Genomic DNA, 20,424 nt, shown 5'->3' with positions numbered 1-20,424 from the left:
TGGATCGGCAGCTATGGCTTACATGTGAATAACCTGCATCAGAAAAAAAATACGGGCTATCGCTGGCCTTACCAACTATGTGAACCAAGACTGATATGACATTTCTACACGTTGAGATTAAAATATAAAATAACACACCTTTTTAAGCCTTTTTTTCAATGCTAGTTATGGTATGATCTGAAGTACTGAATACCTAAAAAAAATTATCAGTTTTAAATATGGTAAATTTTTTTTTTTATAATTTTATATCTTACTTTACTTTTTTAAAGTAGTAAATTTTTTGCTTGCTGTTATACAAATCGTATGAACAGAGGTGGATTTTTTTGGTTGTGAGCTAGAATGCGCGAGGGACGCCATTGCGCCCGGTCACCGGGGGGTGGGGGAGTGGGGTATGGGGTAGTGGGGATTGGGGAGTGGGGAGTGGGGGAGGACAGAGAGGCGGGAGGACAGAGGCGGGCGACTAGTCGGGCAGAAGCAGCACCGTCTCGTGGATCGCCTTGGCCAGGTAGTCGATGTTGTGGGGCGTCACCCCGCACATGCTGACGCGGCCCGACTTGAGCAGGTAGACGTGGTAGTGCCCCACCAGGTGCTCCACCTGCCGCGCTGCCAACACGACAATGCCGCGCCGTCACCTCACCTTCATCGAGGATTAATACGCACAGCCTGATTTATGAAGTGAAACTTCTTTGGGCACAATTCAATGCAAATTTTTTCATGAAACACTGTATAAGTAAGACAGTAAAACACACCTTTTAATTTTAAAGGTGTGAAGATAGTAGTTAAAAATTAATTCAGAACATTTCTTACGTATAAAATCCAATCTGGGGACTGGAAATTCACCAGTTTTACTGCACATGCGCACAACTTAGTTCGCTGCCAAGTCGGAAACGAAAGAACATTAAAACACCAGTATTTATCCAGTACTTGTGTGCTATCAGGATTATTAGTGAAATTTAAGTCTCGTTTAAGGGCCCCTGTCAGTTAAAGACAAGTTAAGGACTATCCAAGGACATCGAGGAGGCGTACGACACGGTACTCACGCGTGAGGCCGGTGTAGGAGAACATGCCGATCTGCGTCTCGATGTGGTCCCAGCCGCCGGGCGTGCCCAGCGCCTGCAGCCGCTGCCTCAGCCCCTTCCGCATCGCCAGGATGCGGTTCGCCATCGTGCGGATGCACTCCTTCCTGCGACACACGCCGCGCAGTCCGCCTCAGTGCCTGTCCACTGCAGCTCGCTTCCCCAGGTCTTCCTCGCTTCCCTGTCCCGTCCAACCCTCGCCCGTCAGGGACAAGATTACACAGAGAACTGCGATAGAACCGAATTAACCCCGCAAAAAACCTTTTCAATACAACATTTATCACCCAAATGCAAGTTACTACACCATTAAGCCCTGAAATGCAACTAAAAACATGAAACCAAGTTTGACAGCACTTAACTGGAATTCAAAAGTTTTTTTTTTTTCTTTTATCATGATGAATTCATTGAATGTAATTTTTACCAAAATGTATTAAATACTTGGCTTGGAAAAATTCAATATGACACTGTTTCATTTCGCATCACTTTTTCAGTAACACATTTTTTTACATTAATTATGGCACATTTCTCAAAAACACCAAAACTTGCCGAATAATTTTTTTTTCAGACATTCTTATTACATTACTAATGATTTTACTGTACAAGTGCATCATGTGTCAGTCAAAATGTGGATATTTTAGTGGAAAAAGTATTTAGAAATATTTTAGATCCATATTACCTAAATACATAAAACATTTTTTTTTATGAATAAAGGCAATGTATAAAAATAAAAAAAAATAAAAATCTCTTGTTTTAAATTTAAATTAGGTAACTTAAAAATAAAAATTCCCTACTCATGGTCTCTCTGGCAAAATAACAGACACACAGTAAAACGTCATCCATTCGGACTAACTGGGACACAATTAAAATGTTTTTAGTATTTCCGATCTGGTGACCACCTATGGTTGTTGATGTTATGATCATTCAGATGTTACTCAACATGATAAGAGAAGGTGATAAACACCTGTTCAAAATTGCTAATAAATTGTTCGGGTGTTTCAAAAGATCTGTACAATATTAGACTTGAAGAACTGCATAAATGATAAGCTCTAATGTTCCGAAGTACCTAACTACTTATAATACAGGATAATAATTGCTTACATTCCGACTTTTTAAGTTTAACTGAAATTTACAGTTTCTTTAATATATGGCTTACTTTAAATTTACAACCAATTTTACTATCATGTATTTTTTGTCTGTCAATTTCCAATTTTCTCGAATTTGAATTCCAGAGCGTACCTCGAATCTGAATCTAGGTGTCGAAGGTCAAAAATAAAATAATGTACAAGAACTGAAAAATATTAACTATGGTGTTGAAACATTCTCCTCTTTAAAATGGCAGTTTCATGAACAAAGTTTCCAGAACCAATACATATCGTTATTTTATCTATAAAACTACATGTTAAAAGTACAATATCTTGTGGAATGGTAGCAGGATGGGTATGAAAGGAAAAAAAAAATTGCCCCAGTAAACTTCAGTGGTTATCAGTGTCGAATTTTTTTAATTTACTTTTATTTCCTCTAATAATTTTCTTTAATTTTTTTTTCCTGAAATATTGAATACTAAGGATTTGGTGGTATTTGAGGATCTGACTGACCCATCACTAATTTATGCATACCTATATTCTATTGGTAGGGACCGGAAAATTTCGCGGGTTCAATGACCTCCAGGATGAACTCCATAGTTCTACGTACACTCGGTCAAATGCCACCCACTCGTTGGCTGCTGTCTTGTGAGACGTCCCAACGTAGCAGCCTGTGATTCGATAAAGCTTTGGTTGGGTGTTTCTCATTGGCCCAGAGTCACCTAGGTGAGTTGCGAACCAATAGCAGAGGCAGCACTGAGGTATAACGATTTGTATTTTAGCCTATCGCGAAGTGAATTCGCGAATTTTTCCGGTCTATATCTATTGGCCCCTTGAAAAGTGTATACAACAAGATTCACTGTGTCACGGTGAGAAACACGAACGGCACAAAGAGCGGAGAGAGAGAGAGAGAGTGAGAAATAGAGAGAGAGCAAGAGAGAGCGAGAGAGAGCAAGAGAGAGCAAGAGAGGGCGAGAGTGCAAGTTGGCGAGAGAGAGAGGGCGAGAGGGAGGGAGAGAGGGAGGGAGAGAGGGAGCGAGAGAGGGAGCGAGAGAGGGAGAGCGAGAGAGGGTGAGAGAGAGAGACACGCACCACTCCTCAAACAGCTGCGGGTTGTTGAGCACCGTGGCCACGATGCGCCCGCCGTGGTTGGGCGGGTTGGAGTACATGCCCCGCACGATCAGCGTCACCTGGGACTTCACCTGGGGCACCAGCTGCTTGTCGTTCAGCACCATGGTCAGGTTGCCGACACGCTCGTCTGCGACAGTCGCGCGCGGGCGCGGCCGTCACGCTCGAGAACACACTCTGCTCGGCAACACTCTGATCAACCGTTACTTGTTCAACCATCAGTTGTTTTCTCTATCAGTCATCGTGTAACAAGAATGTGAGAGTCTTCCAGTACTCACCAGAGACGTGTCAACATCTAACCTCGGTAACGAGCAAATTCATGTGATCTCATGTTGTTCATGTTTGCAAATAAATTCTGTGGTGTTATGGAAGAGAGGGTTAAGTAAAAAACATCAAATTTTAAGAGAGGTGGAAGAAAGTCAAGGATTATTTGAAGGATATGCCTTTTGACACTTTATATAGTTTGTAGTTTTGTGTTGCCTGTATAAGATATTAATAATTAATAATATAACGACTAATATTTGATTGTGAAAATAATATTAGACTTTCTTCCACCTCTCTTAAAATTTAAATTTTTTGACTTAACCCTCTCTTCCAAACACCACAAAATTTACATCACACAGACGTACTTTCTGCGCCCGCAGCAAGACTTCGCTGCCTGAATAGTAAACATTGCTTGCCATCAACAACCACAGATGGCAGCACGAAACAATCTGAAATTTCAAACTATTATAAATGGCTCCGATAAAAGCGACAAAACATTTAAAATCCTTAACCCCGGTTCTGTACCTGATTTTCGACAAGGAATTTTATTAAAATACTGCGGGAAGTAGCTTGGCTTCTGGGTTGTAGCCATGTCCTTGGCGAATAATTCACTGACGTTTCGGTCGACATTGCAGTCGCCATCATCAGGGAGCAGTTACCTAATTATGATGGCGACTACAATGTCGACCGAAACATCTGTGAATTATTCACCAAGGACACGGCTACAACCCAGAAGCAAAGCTACTTCAGACAATGGCCGTGAAAGCCTGCGAACATTATCAAAATACTGTGAGGTTGACATATTGCAAGAGACAAACATTTAAAATCCTAAACTCCGGTTTTGTACCTCATTTTCAACAAGGAACATAAACTTGCATGTTTACTTCCATGACAGCAACTATCTACTTGTTATCTTGTATTGTTTACTACACTCCGTTCAAGATAAGGTGCTTTAGAGGCTGCTTTCTCGGAAATTCTGAATTATTTGCTCAATATTTCTGCTAAATATAAAAAAAATACAGATACGTAATTACATATTAATCAAATAAAGTTCATTTTAAGAGAATATTTAACAGTTTAGGCTTAATTGTTCGCTGAAGCACATTGAAAACAAGTCTAACCTAATCAGGAACAGACAGCATGCCGGCGGGGGGAAAAAAAAAACAGGCGAATATCAACCCTCTGCAATGATTCAATTAATCACTAAAACTTGATCTACAAACAGCTGTGAGAAAAGAAAAGAAAAAAACTAAGGTTGGTACTTGAGCTGCCTTGTTTCAGAAAACTGTGTTTCAAGCCACACCTTTTATTCTACGTATTATTAGAGACCCGTGAATTTCGCGGATTCATTTCGTGTTATGCTAAAATTCAAAAATTTATACCTTAGTGCTGCTTCTGTCATTGGTTCTCTTGTTAATATATGACTGAGGGCCAATTAGAGACCCTCACTCATAGAAGTGTCGAATCACAGGCCACCCAGTCGAGACGACTCACAAGTCAACAGCCAATGAACAGTTGGCATTTGCCCGAGTGTGTAGAGGATATTGGAGTCTATCCTGGAATCATTGAATCCGCAAAATTCACGGGTCTCTACGTATTATTGTTCCACCAGCTGACACTCCTAAGCATTCATCGGAAACACAGCATCTCCCTGCATGCACTCACTGTAGAGGCCGAAGTTCTTGGCGAAGGACTGGGCGCACACGAACTCGAACCCCCGGCCGGCGAAGTACCTGACCGCCCAGGCGTCCTTGTCCAGGTCCCCGGACGCGAACCCCTGGTACGCCGAGTCGAAGAACGGGAACAGCTTCTTCTCCTGCAAGCAAGCAACCAGCCACCAGCTCGTACCACACTCCAACAAGATTACACGGTGAATAGAAATACAGTAGAATCCCGCTGATGCGACCCCTCGCGGTTTCCGGAAAAACGGACTTATAAACGGAATGGTCGCAATAGAGAATTCGGGCCAATTTTAACCCCCCCCCCCCCCCCCCCCCTCTACGCCCAAATATAAAGTGAATTATCGTCCACGAGTTCGGCTATGCTAGCCGGCTGGTAGTTATTTTCGTTCAAAACGTGGCGAAGGAACTGGTGTGGATCAGGTAGAAAACATTAGGCTATAAACGAAAGATATAAGAACAATGCTATCCTGAAATGCAGTGACATGTTTTTGGAGTAGATAATCACAGCGACAGACCGACAGGATGCGCTCGCGCCCTTGCCGTCAGCGATGTTTATTTTGACAGCTCAAGCAATTATCTTTTCCACGGCCCTTCGCAGTGTAAAAAAAAAAAAAAAACACGTTGGAATGCAGATGGAAAAGTAACTATGCAGTAAAATAAATATATTTACTGCACTGCTAAATTTTTCTATTCAAAAAATTCGAGGTATTAGTGATTTTTCAGCAGAAACTGCTGTGTGACTAATAAACAAATTATATATATATATATATATTATATAAAATATATATATTATATATATTTTACTTATAATTTATTTATTAACAGCGAAGGACAGTCGTATAAGCCCATAAAAATATTTATTTTACCGAGAATGGACTATACAACCTGGCTTTTGCCGCACGCGGTGTGGGAGGGGAGGAGGATGCTGACAGTTTTTGAATGTGTTAAAATGTTAGTTGGAAAAGGGGAGGAGGGGGGGTGTTTTTACATGGTTTGTGGCTCTGGGAGGGATGAACCTTGAAGAATTAGCAGGGGATGGGAGAGGTAAGCGTCGCGTCACGTCACGTATGAATCAAGCCGGCGCTACCGCCAGCCTGGCCGGACGAGTTTCTTACGCTCTCGCAGAAGCTACCGCAGCGGCTTTTCATGCGGGCAGGTAAGATAACATGACAGCTGAGACGGCTTTCCGTGCGATAGTGGACGCGCCGAGCTCGGCTAGACACTGCCGCGTGGACAGTCTAGAGGGGTGGTATCTATTTTTAGCAGTCTTTTGTATGCTTGCCTGCTTACAGTACAGCTCTCGCCAAGATAAACGTGAACACATAGCGCCCAAAAAAGTGTAACAGACTTGTTTTTCAGTCGATTTTACTCAAATTTTCGACTTTCTCTGCTCAAATTTTTCATGGTTTCTCAAAAAACGGTCGTATAAACTGAATGGACGCATTAGAGGGGGGTCGCATTGGCGGGATTCTACTGTAAAACTGAAAAAAAAACAGTGAAATTAACTCATTACAATACTTAACCCAGAAATGGAAGTATATAACACTTAAATTACCACATATAAACTATTAAAATATAGAATCCATTTCACAAATCTTAGAATTTGGTTTTATTTAAAAAAATAAAATGTAAAGCGTGCATGCGGGTGTGTGTTTGTGTGTCTGTGTGTATAAATCATAAATTACTTATTACTTTCATTAGCACAATATTAAAACTACGTAATTGAATTTTGGTACTTGCGTATTAACGCCGTTGTTCGCACGCACACACAGTTATTTTTGGATTCTTTGTTGCCTTGTTGTTTGCTGATTTTTGACGCCAATATTTTAGTGCTTCGAAAATGTGTATTTGGGATTTGCCAAAAACAGTACAAGATGCAATTTAATTTTTTCAGAAGCAACATATTTTACAAAAAAAAAAATGAAAATATACTAATTCCAATTACATGAAACTTTATTTTGAAAATGTAATTCAAGACAGTGTGAAAATGTTAGGTGTAGATTGGCGACACTTAAAAAACCGCCAAATCTGTAACTGCGGTGGCGTTAATACGTAAGTACCTTAATTTTTAATGAATATGTAGTGTATATTAAATTAAAACGTTTGTTATATTCATAATTTTTCGATGGGCACCTCAGGTGCCTTACAAATAACTATAGTACTATTTAACTAATTGTCAATTTAGTATGGTAATTCACACCGAAGTGAATAGACATGGATGCCCACCACAGTGCCATGTATGTATATAGTTACATTTTTGTTTCTTAGAGTCAGTGCAAATTATTATATTATGAACAGTGAAAGACAAAGCGTTTGTAAGAATGTGTAAACAGTGTAAATGTTTCTTTTTAGGTATAAGATCAAAACCAAGACGTTGAGCCGAGGCTCCAAAGGACACCGTGACTGGACGCCCGACCTTCATGACGTCCGCTATCTGCTCCCACTGCTCGCGCGAGGGGTCGCAGCCGGTGGGGTTGTGCGCGCAGGCGTGCAGGATGACCACGGCGTTCTCGGGCGCCGCCCGCAAGTCCTCCAGCAGGCCCGCGAAGTCCACCGTCCTGCCGGCGGCGTCCCAGTAGCGGTACTCGCGGCACTCCGCGAACCCCGCGTTCAGGAACACCAGCTTGTGGTTCCCTGGGGAGGGGGGGCACGTCCTTCCTCTCCATCCTTCCGACTACACCTCGCAGTCACGCCTGCCGTCCCTTGGTCCAGCCCGGCTCTTTCTTCACTCCCTTTGTAACGTCCTTACAGCACGGCTTTTCCGTCAAGTAATGATGAAATTACGAAAATATTTTTTTCTCCGACACTAGACACGTTCCTATATCCGTGCTTGTTGCGTAAAAGCGGTTAAGTCCAAAATCATAGTTTTGAGAAAATCAGATTGAAAATTATCAGCCTTTTTGAAGTCAGGTTTTTTTAATATTTATTAACTGCTTTAGAACTTTGGAAACTCATTAATTGTTATAAAATAATGTCTCTAATCTCCCTTATCAATTAGAAATAAAAAAATAATCCAATTTTAAAAATGTATAACGTGTTTTATCGCAGAATCGTCGCATGCGCGTAATCGTCGCAACCATATTTTAGGCTGTCAAAATTGGGATAAAAAAACTTCTCGTGTAAACGTTGCATGATGTTTTTGGTCCCGCTAGTAGATGCCGAATGCTTTGTGTAAGCATCTTTTCCGTATAAAACGATGTAATTTAAAGTAGAAATCTAATATTTATTCGGTCATTACCACTTACTTAATAAATTAACGGAAAAATACGATGTTGTTTGGCGTGTAAATTTTCTTATAAAGACGTTTTTAAAAGTTATTTCCTTTATATGATCGTCTGCGTCGCCGCGGTGTAGGTGTAATCTAAAATTTAATTTCGGTCATTACCACTTATTTATTTAATAAATGGAAATACAAAGTTGTCTGGCGTGTAAATTTTCTTTTAAAGACTTTTTAAACAGTATTTCCATTACCTGATTGTCTGCGTTGCCGCAGTGTACCGCTTATAAAAATGTAGCCAGCGCATCATTCATGTTTGGTTATGTTGCTTCCCGTATAGAGCGCGCGCACGTAGTCAAATATCGATATCTCGCCGATTGGATGCAACGCGCGCTATCTGTCAGGCGCCGAATTAACTACATTTGATGGCCTGCATTCTTTCGTGGCAAGTGTGTACTACGACACGTTAGTTCACGTCAGATTCTAGTGGCTTGTGTTCGCGTTAAGAGTTTTTAATGTTGAAGAAAGGTTTTTGTTTAAGGAATTATTAATATAGATTGTTTGGCGTGCTCTTGTATACTCCACCTTTTTTTAAATAAACCTACTTTCCATGAACGGGTTTAGTTTTTATAAATAACTTTACCTAGCAAAAAAAATTTTTCCGCACAATGGTCGCACCCCTACTTTTCAAACTTGATTTTAGAATAAAATCTGCGACGATTATGCGAGAAAACACGGTATTTATTTTTAACCGTTTTTGACTTAACCACCTTTACGCAACAAGCATAGATATTTGTCCTAAAAACAGGTTTCTGAGAAATCACTGTTAATATTGTTACGAATGTGAGCAAGGCCACGACACGTGCAGGTGCACAGCTGGCTGACATCATGTGGCCGTGCAACATGGGAAGTTCCGCGCGCACCTGGGTCGCTGCTTCCCCTCCCTCCAGCCATCAGCTCCCCACGCGGCGCTGTTAGTTTGACCTCCGAAACCTGACAGCTGCGGAGTCACGCGAACCGCCGACACGTGTTTCGAGAGATTTCTGCCGTCGGGTCGGCACGGAATGATGCGTCTGACCCCAGCTGCGCTCGTGATTTCTGGAAAGCACCTGGGCTGATATATAAGACGAGAATGCCGGCCTGAGTCAGTCGGAGTTCATCTGGGAGCTGGGAGTGTTCCCGCGGCGGAGTTTCCGGGCGATAGTGCCGCGGGTGCGGCAGAGTGGCGAAGTCCTTGGATGAAGGTTCCAGGGCAGGAGTTCAGTGGAGTCGGGAGTTTTCCCGCGGAGGAGTTTCCGGACGATAAAGCAGCGAAGTCCCTGAACGAATGTTCCAGGGCGAAGAATTCAGTTCCGGGCAATAGTGTCGCGGGCGCGGTGGAGTTCCGAGCAAAGTTCCAAGCAAGGCGTCAAGTGGGATCTCGGCGAAGGGTGCTGCGACGGAGAGCTGCGACGGAGTCCTGCAACGGAGGTCCATGAGGTGTGCTGCGGCGAGAGTTGCGCCAGAGGTGCGGCCCAGCGAGGTGTGCGGTGTGTGGAAACTGAGTGACTGGGGAAGCAACATTTTTAAGTGCAATAGATTATTTGCCATTTTGGAAGATTATTTGTAAGTGACATAAGTAGTGGCCATCAATAAAACTGTTTAGTGATAAAATCTTTAATTGGGCTATCCTTTACGAACCCCGCGGTAAATAGTAACAATATATTACATTACAATACCTGTCCGTTGACGTGGCCGCCGCCTTTTTTTTTTTTCGCTTTCCTGTGTGGGTGGGTCTGTGTGTGTGCGAGTATGATTTGGAGAACTTTAGTTAAATTGTGAAAATGATTGGTAACTTCAAAACATTATGAACAGTTGGTTGGGTTAGTACAGCTTTGTTAAAAAAATACTGTGAAAAATTTTTTAATGGTTGCTTAGAAATAACCAATATAAGCTGTAGCTATCATGACTTTAACAACCATTCACGTGATTTTACATTATTTTTAATGAACTAACCCAACCAAACGTCCCCAATGTTTTGAAGTATTTTAATGTAACTAATGTAACCTATCAGCCATTCTCACAATTTATGTCAAGCTCTCCAAATTACACACACACAGACCCGCACAGGAGAGCGAAAAATGGCGACAGCTGCATCAATGCACACGCTTTGTAATGTCAGTTATTAACTGTGATTTCTCAGAAACTGGTAAGAATTCGGAAACGCTGTTTTCAAGGTAAATACAGGAACGTCTCTAGTAATTGAAAAAAAGTATTTTCGGAATTTTATAATTGCTTCTTTGAAGGCTGTAAGAATATTACAAATATCTTTAATAATATGATGAAATTTCTATGCAACTTAATTAACGGGACTGGAGAGAAACTCGACAAATGAAATTATAGATGACACACATGAATTGACATAGTTCACAGGGTTAAGATGCACCTTTTACATGCCTTTTGGTACTTGAATATGAGGCTAGTCTTTAAACACATGGCATTCTCCTTTATCGAATTCACTTGATTCTAAGTATAACCTATGTTGTGAAATGGCATGCAGCACATTTGCAGGCCAACTCATCAACATTACTGGAAAAACTATAAATAAATAATTATTATGGAAAAAATTCAGGATGATGCTCAAAATATACCGTCTTAAATATATCCTGTCTTAAATCCTTTTAAACATTACAGTGCAGTACAAAAAAATTTTTTAGCCACAGGTGTAACATCCTAAAATTGTATTTTTACAATCCCTAGAAAAAGTACATATTCGGCATAAAGAAGTCAAGGCTCTACATACTGAAAACTTATTGTAAGTGTAATTCGTACAAAATGAATATCTTATTCTCTTTGGATTTTTAATAAACAAAAAGAAGTCGTTTAGTAATGGAACATTAGTAAATAGTGGCCTGATAGTTAAAGTTATAGAGAATGGAAAAATTTGCGTTCAATGACCTTCAGGATAGATTCCACAATCCTCTACACACCCGGGCAAATGTCAACAGTTCATTGGCTGTTGACTTGAGTCATCTCGACTGGCAGCCTGTGATTCGTCACTTCTACAAGTGAGGGTCTCTAATTGGCCCTCATTACTCCAGATTAACAATGAACCAATGGCAGGAGCAGCACTAAGGTATAATTATTTGAATTGAAGCATCTCACGAAATGAATCCGCGAATTTTCCAGGTCTCTATGAAGTTAGTTTAATAGTACAGAGACATTGCAGAAACACGCAGTGTTTGGGGTTTAGCACCATGCTGAACTACGAGATATCTGCGACCGGCTGATGAACGCGACGGAAACGGCTACTCACCCCAGCTGGGGTTGGACATGTAGAAGGTGGAGTACTTGAGCTGGCGGGTGAGGAACTCTGCCCCCACTCGCAGTGCCCCCGTGCCACTCAGCGTTTGCACGCCGAACGCCTGCCGGGAAGACACGACCACTCACGTCCAAGTTCCCACGCTAGCAGAGACTACATTTTATGGTTCAATTTACAGGCCCATTTCATTTTCGAAACAGGAGATTTCGGTGTTATTTTTTTTATTTTTTTAAGAATTCTGTTTATTCACAAAGATTCCATATTATTGAACATATAAGACATAAATGTATTATGTTTATTTCACTAATATTTGACTGATAGATGATGCACTCGGAAAAATAAAAATAAATCTGCAAGTACTTGTTTGGAAAATGAATCAACTTTTTAATGTAAAAACGAGTCATTAATAACAGTTGTAAGATCAGAAAAAAGTAAAATTTTTCCAATCTACTTAGTACATACATTTTTTGTTAAATCTTCATACTAAATACATTATATCTATTGAATTTAATATATTAAATATTACATTTTTTGTTATTTAAGTTAGTTTTTGATTTAAAATGCTAATTAATCTCATGGCAGTAGTTGCATTTCTGTGTTTCATGGTGCATTACCTTACATTTTGGTGTAATGTGGTGTACTGACAGGCTTTTTGGAGTTATTGCAATTCACCACATAATCTTATCGTAACACATTAGCGATTCAAGACCTCGGGTGAAAACAGAGATAAAAACCCTCGAAAGAACCAAATTCCAGAGTGTCTTAAGGCGAGATGTGCACATTCCCAAAAGTACAAACAACAAAGCTTCATGAAACATTTGTTTTAGCTGATTTCCAACACATAACTAACTCCCGTGTGGCCACAAGTCACAAGCATGTTGGTAATCACTATTTACACCTAATGTGCTCAATAATCGAAAAATCACTAATCAAAACTTACACAGGCATGTGTGCTGCAATATTTTTCTACCTGTACAATGTGCAAATGGAACACCTCACAACATGTTAATTCTATTGGTAAATGAGCAATCTGATGTTCGGACAAAATGTAACCTTTCTGGGTTTGACTTGCGTTTCACACCGCTCTCTGTAGCTGCAAGTCATGTTATTAAAATGTTACCTAACTCTACATAGCGATGTGAAATAACCAAAATAACATGAAATGAAACAAATGGAAATGAAATACAACCACATAAACCAAAATGAATCAAAACCTTTTTTTTTTCAAACAATATGAATTGATACAATACAATTGAAATGATATGTACCCAAATATAATTGATACATGAAATAAAGAAAACTTACATGATACAGCATCAATAGAAACCAATTGTAATGAAATAAAACTATTTTAACTGATATTATCTTTGAAAAATTTGTGCAATGGGAAATAATGACTTGATGTAAGCTTTTGGACATACGCCATTGCTAAGCACATGTATGTCTGTAGAAGAAAACTACATGTCATCATTTGTGGGGGGTTTTTTCGTTCTCTTCTGTTTTGGAAATCTATTGTGTTTGTTTCATCTTTTTTTTTTGTTTGTCGTGATTTTGTCTCGTTTCAACTGTTGTGCTGAATTTTTTTTTTTATATTTTTGTGCTGTCATCATTAGTGGGGGTTTTTTTCTTCGTTCTCTTAGTCCATTTTTCTTTGTTTGTTGACCATTTTCCTGTTCTGGAATATCATGTGGTGTTTATATCCTGTTGACAATACAGCAATTTTTTGCTTAATTTGTGGTTCTGTAGTTTGAGTTTTTTGTAGTTTTCTTCTACAGACATACATGTGCTTAGCAATGGCAGTGGCGTAGCCAAGATTTGTGTATGGGGGATGTTAAGAAGCATGCCCCCCCCCCCCCCCCCCCCCCGTGTTAAAGCGTAGGGTCCGGGGGGTGGGGGGAGTCCTCCCCCGGGAAAATTCGGATTTTAAGGTGTAAAACAGAGCTAATTTTAGCAGTTTTCGGTACTTAAATTTAAATATTGTACTGGTAAAAATTTTATTAATTTTTAATATGAAATTTGTTTTGAGTGATGAATAAGAAATTTAATTAAAGATTTGGTGCTAGGGGCGGGGGGGGGGGGGGGGCCTGAGCAATGGCGTATGTCCAAAAGCTTACATCAAGTTATTTGATTGAATTGATTTTCAATGAATGAAATGTTTCGGGTGTCGCTCACCCGGCCCTCGGCGACGGCGGGGTGGTCCGGCCCCAGCAGCATGCCCGTGGCAGCGCTCGAGAACGCCTCCAGCCCCAGCACGGGCAGGTACTCGTGGTTCAGCGTGCAGTCGTCCGCCATCGCGCGCTCCGTCTTGCGCACCACGGGCAGCACCCACGGCTTGCCCTCGTCGTCGCGGTACGCTGCACGGGCGCACACGCACACGCCCCGTCACTCTCCGCCGCGCCCCCCTTCCCGAGGCAACACGGAGCACTCCTCTACTCCTCTGCCATCTCCGAGTTTAACCCTGAGGTCACCAGATACCCGGCCACACATAAAACCATGCTATTTAAAAACTGCTCAACATATCAGAGAGGGGTCTGTTTACGAAAAGCATTCAAGAACACGTTGAGTGCAGATGAGTAGGGGCATGCATATTTCGCGAAAAGATTACGAGACAAACTGAAAGTTAGAACAATGTAGCATCGTCTGTGTCTCGTGATGTGGTGAATTTCTTTCAGGTCAATATCGATTGTTACAACACCAATCACAGTCAGTCAATGAGAAAGTAAACGCGTCCTGAGTGGCTCGGGTCAAATAAGGCAACGACTTCCCTCGCAGATGGCTGCCAATCACAAGGAAGAAACCGCTGGTGCGGGTATAACTTGTTGGAGTCTAATAGGCGTTCAGGTTTATTCGCGAAAAAAGTCCTGCCCCTACGGATGAGTATTTCTGTTTTTGTATTCCTTTTTTGAACTGTATTTTTAAGGAGACATGTTTTTGGAATATTATTTAGGCATTAAATACCCGGTATACGTTCTTGCAAGCACTGATGGGACTTGCATTATTACACCTTTGTCTTCAGTTCTCCACCATATGATGTAATGGTCACCCCTTTAAAATCCCATAGTTGCCCTATGGGCTATTAAGAGACGATACTGTAGCACTTATCATGCCTCACCTAAAACAAACACACCCCTGACTAGGCAGGCATCTTAAGTGACGTGAAACGAGCAGCAACAGAGTGCGTCGTCGGAAAACCATGAAGAGTGCTGTGAGAAAGCCCATCGACTGAGGCTTAAGTCACACTTGCAGGGGGGGAGGGGGGGGGAGCCAGGTTTTGCCCGTTTGGGATTCGAACGCTGATCAACTTGGAGAGACGCAAGTGGTCTGATTCTGATGCTCAACCACCTTGGTGTACACAGAATTTCATTTTCGGTGTAGGAAGGTTGGTGGGGGAGGGGGGGGGGGGGGAAAGTACCACTTGGTCTACTTGTTGCTTTCAAATTATTTCCTTTACTTAGTGGGAATTATTTTTTTATAGCTTTTTTAGGATTTCGGGAGAGGGGGAAAATAAATTCCCCCCATCCATCCATCCTTCTACATATGCTTCTGTCTTCCAAGTCATTCCCGTCAACAACACGTGTCTTTCACCTACTACAACTTATAACATATAAACAACAGTCTGAGCACAAGGATGACTTGGATCATATGTTAACTAAAATAATTCCAGTTGGACAGACCAAAAATATCCACGCTGTGATACCAATTGCTCCATACATAATTGCACATCGGCACTATTCATCATCATCCCAGAAATTGATTCATCATTTCAAAAAGCAATCTTTAACAAATCGGAATATTGCACAGGAACCTGAAAAACATCCACAGTTATTTCAAGGAGTTTTTTCTTTGGTATCCTATGCTGGAAAAAGAAGCACTCATTTTTTTGTGGGCCAGGTTACTGATACCGAGACAGAAACATATGAAATCTCATTTCAAAGAAAAAGTAATGAATTCGGGAACATCTTTGCATTTCCAGCTAAAAAAGATAAATGTTAAGTAGAAGCAGACCAAATTATTATAAAACTTCTGTCACCTACTATCGATCAGAGGAATAAACACCATTTTCCTTGCCCTGTCACTACAGCAGAATGAAGTTGTCATTCCGTTACCAAGTAGTGTCATTCCGTTACTGTTTTGTTTATTTTTGTATACTGTCAATAAAGGTGTGAAACATTTAAGGAATATGTAATTTTGTTCCTCTTTCTTTCCTAATATTTAATTTTTGTATGAGTTTGTATCCAGTTAGTGAGCTGAATTATTGTATTGTATGGGAGAACAAAATGCATGTCCAAAATGATGTCATTCCATTACCTGCAACTGTTTCGTATATAGCCACAGTTCTGCTAATAACTAATAAATTGTAAAATGCTTAAAAATTAAGTTTTCCACTTCCGTTGAGAAACTAGTAAGTAACTATTCTCAATTTAATTTTCTAGTGGTTCAAATCAGTGTTTACAATGTAAAGATAATTCAAAACTGTCATTCCGTTACTCATGGAACTTCCCATAACCTATGAATCGTTCGATACTACGTAATTAAAAAACCAATACTTTAAATAATAATATGTCCAAAAAAACTTTCTTAATTCAATGACATTTGGACGAACAACCAACAAACAGAAAATATAAGCATTAAAATTCCCTACAACTGCAATGCGCCGTCATATTAACTACTTTTATAATAAAACAATTCCTCCGTTGACTCAAGTTCTCTAAATGAACACAGACACCAGTATGGGTAAACTATAAAAGACGGGGACATCGTCAATACACAGTATAAGTTGAAACGGTGATTTCTCACAAACTATTACGTATTTACAAACACGTTTTCAGGGTAAATACAAGAATGTTTCTAGTAGGCTATATGGAAAACATATATTCCAATTTTTTTCGGGTAAACAATAAATGGAGGCTGCAATGTAAAAAGCACAGGTATTGTAATGTAAGATATAAAAATTCAATTTTCTCACAAACTAGTAGGAATTACCAAACCAACCCTTTGGAGTAAATTTTGGGACGTTCTAAAAAGCTGTGATACCCGAGTATTATCGAAAATGGTATTTTCATAATTTTATTTTAATTTCGTACAAAGATGCAACGTAAGATATTTACCTCTAATTAAGTTGCATTAGGTTTTTAATACTTCTTAATATTATTTTCTAAATGTTTGGTTGATATGAGGGAAAATATCTCATGTATGCATCTGAATTGAAACCTAGCAAATCATTTATTGACTAATTTAAATACAGATTCATATTTATCTTTAAATAACCCAATTCTCACAAATTTTATTCAAAATGGGGTGTCGAATCAGCATGACAAGCTATTAATCATGTAGAAGCATGAGGCAAGACCAAATACTTAACACAATATTGTAACAATAAAATACTTGCACTATTAAAACATAACTCTATATTTTTGTATACCAAACAAAAGGATAAACAAGTACCCAATATTCATACTATACTAAAAAATTAATTGGCCAAGATGTACACTATACTTAAAAAAATTCATTTATTTATGAGATATGTTTATATTTCAATAAATTAGTTTTGAAGCCAATGTGTAAAACGATTTACATAAGACACTCTTAAACGAATTCCCTTAAAAAATTATTTTTATATGTGTATGACAAAGATTATATAATCTTGAGTAATATTACCTCCAACGGTCATATTAATTTTATCAGGGTGAGGATCATCGACGCATGCTTTGTTCACAGCAAAAACTTCAATCGGTGGTCCAAGTTTGACGTCTGCGAATCTCGATGCCATTTTTGCCTGAATTCCAGCAATTACACGCGCCGCTAAAACACCTCACTTGCGTGACCTCTTTATGAAGGACAGACCTGCGCAAACAACAGCTGATATATTGAAAGTCGAAATTTACATAATCGATTATATAAAGTGCGATATTTACAATACGATGTCTCGATATTGATAACCGCAAATGAACGAAATGTTCGAATAAGTACCATACAAAAACATAAAAATCTACAAATTCGTAGTCCCAAAACTAAAATATCATTGTACGTCCCATGGATAAAATGTTTGGTCATAGCTCACTGGTATGGATTCTAGTCTGTATTAGTAAAAGTGTTGTGTTGTTATAATAATGTGGTTCTGCCCTGGACAGAAGGCCAGGGTTCCAGTACCATCTACCCAACCATTGTAGGAGTACACCTTCTGATATCGCAAACCTGTTGCCGTTAGTGTTGCGTTAAATTAACTGTATTCTTTTGTTTTAAGATTATAAGCAGAAGGTGGACTGGGTTATGAATTCAAATGTAATTACGGTATGTGTTCTTTTACATATATCCAGACATATCCAGATCCCCCAAAAAATTACTCGTTTGGATGTACCTACCTCTGATGCTAGTGAATCACGGTTCCCACCAGTCCGTAGCAAACCCATTCCCTAACAAGGCAACCCGCAAGGCACTACGATTCAAGTGTAAAACCCTGCGTGACATGCAGATGTCATACCCCTTTTATTTTGTGTGACCATCCCGTAGAGTCTGTTCTCAAATATTCACATGAACACCCAGTAAATAAATATCACCGGATTTTTCCCCCACACAAGAATATGCATCTTAGAATATGTGTGTTGGCCCAATAAGCCACATTGTTTTCATGAATATAGTTAATTTGCCTTTGTGCCATGGGCCACAATAAACTCACACTTTCACATAATTAAGTTAACAATTAATAAAACAATCTGACAACGCACTTCCTGCGATAGTAGAGCCCGGTTCAACCCTGCCAGTACCAGTCTCTGGTGGTGGAACGCACCCCTCGCACACACTGCGCGAGTCAACAGTGTGAACGCCAATTAACGACTGAAATTCAAAAAATTCTAATCACATGATAATTAAAGAAAACTGACCAAATTAAAGCTAGGTTAGTCACTGACAACAAATAGATAAGTTACAACACTAACAAACAGTCTCTGAATTGAATCAGAATTGTAAATTATACTGTAACTTAAAAACAACTACAGCATACTTACACCCTCAGCAAAGTGTTTTCGCACCCTAGTTTTATTGAAGGTTTTTGTATTGTGTTTAGTTTTTGAGTTTTATGTAAACATTATTATTCTTGTTTGGTATGGTTTAACACAGGGTGATGTTGCACCACTCCCCTGCACAGCAACCACCTTCCGGCCTTCAGTCCATGATCCAGGGCGGTCCCATTGTGAGCTTGCAATTTAATATTCACTGATTCTTGATCCATGTAATTATAATTTGTTTAACCTAAACCTTCTCTTTTAGATCCCCACGCACCCCTCGATCATTTCTGCGGAGACAGGCCTATCCCGACCACCTTTAACTGCATGTTCCAATGCACTGTCTATTAGCGGAACGAGCCTCACTCTTAAAGTATCGTAAGCGACAGAGAATGGAGTCCATAACAAAAGTTTGCATCACTGGACAACAATAACGGTGCTCAAAGGATGTGGCCTTTAATAAAAGCACATGGACATTGTACCCAACAGTAGGGACACGAAAGACCATCAGTTCACACAAGGTACTCATTGCATATGGACACGGAGTGTCAAGTGCACCATTTACACTGAGCGTATTGGTTACATATTATGCTTGGGTAGATGGTCCCTGTAAGTTCGCAGTGGACCCACCCTTCCTGCTAAGCCCCAAGTTGAAAACTAATTAAGAAATTATAGTTCACATGTTCAGGCGGCTATCAACATATAGGCCGCCGGGCCGTTCTCTCCACTGCACTTCACCAGCAGCCGTAGGGGGTATGGGGGCAAAGCTCTGGAGGAATGACAATGGACAACAACAGCCTAAGCGACTGGAGGGAGCACTAGAAGCGACATCAGTGTATTCACTTAACTTTTTTTAGATAGTTTTGGCATGCGAGTGATGCTATAATCTATCGCACGCCAAACTCTAACGACAGTGTAGCGCAGGCTACATACCAGGGCGGACACATCATTCTGTGGGGAAAAATCTACTTTGATCAATCGATCCATCATTCTAATAATAATAATAGTCGTCTCAAGCAGTGCATATAGGGAGCTGAAGATAAAGGTTTAAGTACGTAGATTTATAATTACCATAATTAATGAGATCATTTGAAGTTAAGTTATAGGCTCCCAACGAAACAGCATGTCCGCTCCGGGCCTTGAGCTGATAAAAACATAAGTATGGGTTGGGGGGGGGGGGGGGCACGAGGGACGGAGAAAGTGTCACTTTGTACCAAAACCAAAGAAAAAATGTAAATAGGAAAATCTAAAATCTAAATAGAAAAAATATCAAGCTAAAATTACTCTGATAAAAACATTGTTAATTATGTTACAATCAGTGACGGATCCAGAGGTTCACCTCTGAGGAGGCACTCTAGGATTTCAGAGTAGCCAGAGAAAAAAATGTCTTAAAATTACTTAATTTGTATTTAATCTACTCACACTACACATAACATCCAACCACCAGATTTTATGATTCTACAAGAATTTCATTAATTATACTAAAATATTTTATTGGTTTCAGAAACAATCATTTTTGTCGGCAATATTAATGTAGCAGACAACTGGTTTTTAGGGGGGGGGGGGCACTTGCACCTGGTGCCCCCCCCCCCTCTTCCCTTTTGGATACGCCACTGGTTACGATCATAGTCCATCATAGTCCTTTAAAATTACTTCAGTTTGTAATTGTTATT

General features: G+C 40.0%; 1 protein-coding gene across 2 annotated transcripts; it reads right to left on the bottom strand.

The window, feature by feature from the left end:
- Nucleotides 1-226: 226 nt before the first annotated feature.
- LOC134539030 (aspartate aminotransferase, cytoplasmic) lies at nucleotides 227-17,620 on the bottom strand. 2 transcript variants are annotated; one of them, XM_063380703.1, is made up of 8 exons: nucleotides 17,409-17,620; nucleotides 13,923-14,104; nucleotides 11,745-11,853; nucleotides 7,649-7,866; nucleotides 5,216-5,366; nucleotides 3,251-3,416; nucleotides 1,041-1,183; nucleotides 227-603 (listed from the first exon to the last, which is right to left on the bottom strand). In XM_063380703.1, exons 1-8 carry the CDS (start codon nucleotides 17,518-17,520, stop codon nucleotides 461-463), a joined length of 1,224 nt encoding a protein of 407 aa, XP_063236773.1. In that variant the 5' UTR covers nucleotides 17,521-17,620; the 3' UTR covers nucleotides 227-460. The 2 variants fall into 2 exon arrangements, with proteins under 2 accessions (XP_063236773.1, XP_063236772.1); XM_063380702.1 differs by lacking the exons at nucleotides 227-603; nucleotides 1,041-1,183 and having other exon boundaries at nucleotides 1,444-3,416.
- Between the last annotated feature and the right edge of the window lie 2,804 nt (nucleotides 17,621-20,424).

The sequence above is a fragment of the Bacillus rossius genome, chromosome 14, assembly GCF_032445375.1.
Source record: "Bacillus rossius redtenbacheri isolate Brsri chromosome 14, Brsri_v3, whole genome shotgun sequence".
Taxonomy (NCBI): Eukaryota; Metazoa; Arthropoda; class Insecta; order Phasmatodea; family Bacillidae; genus Bacillus; species Bacillus rossius.
This window is presented reverse-complemented; position numbering and strand designations above follow the sequence as displayed.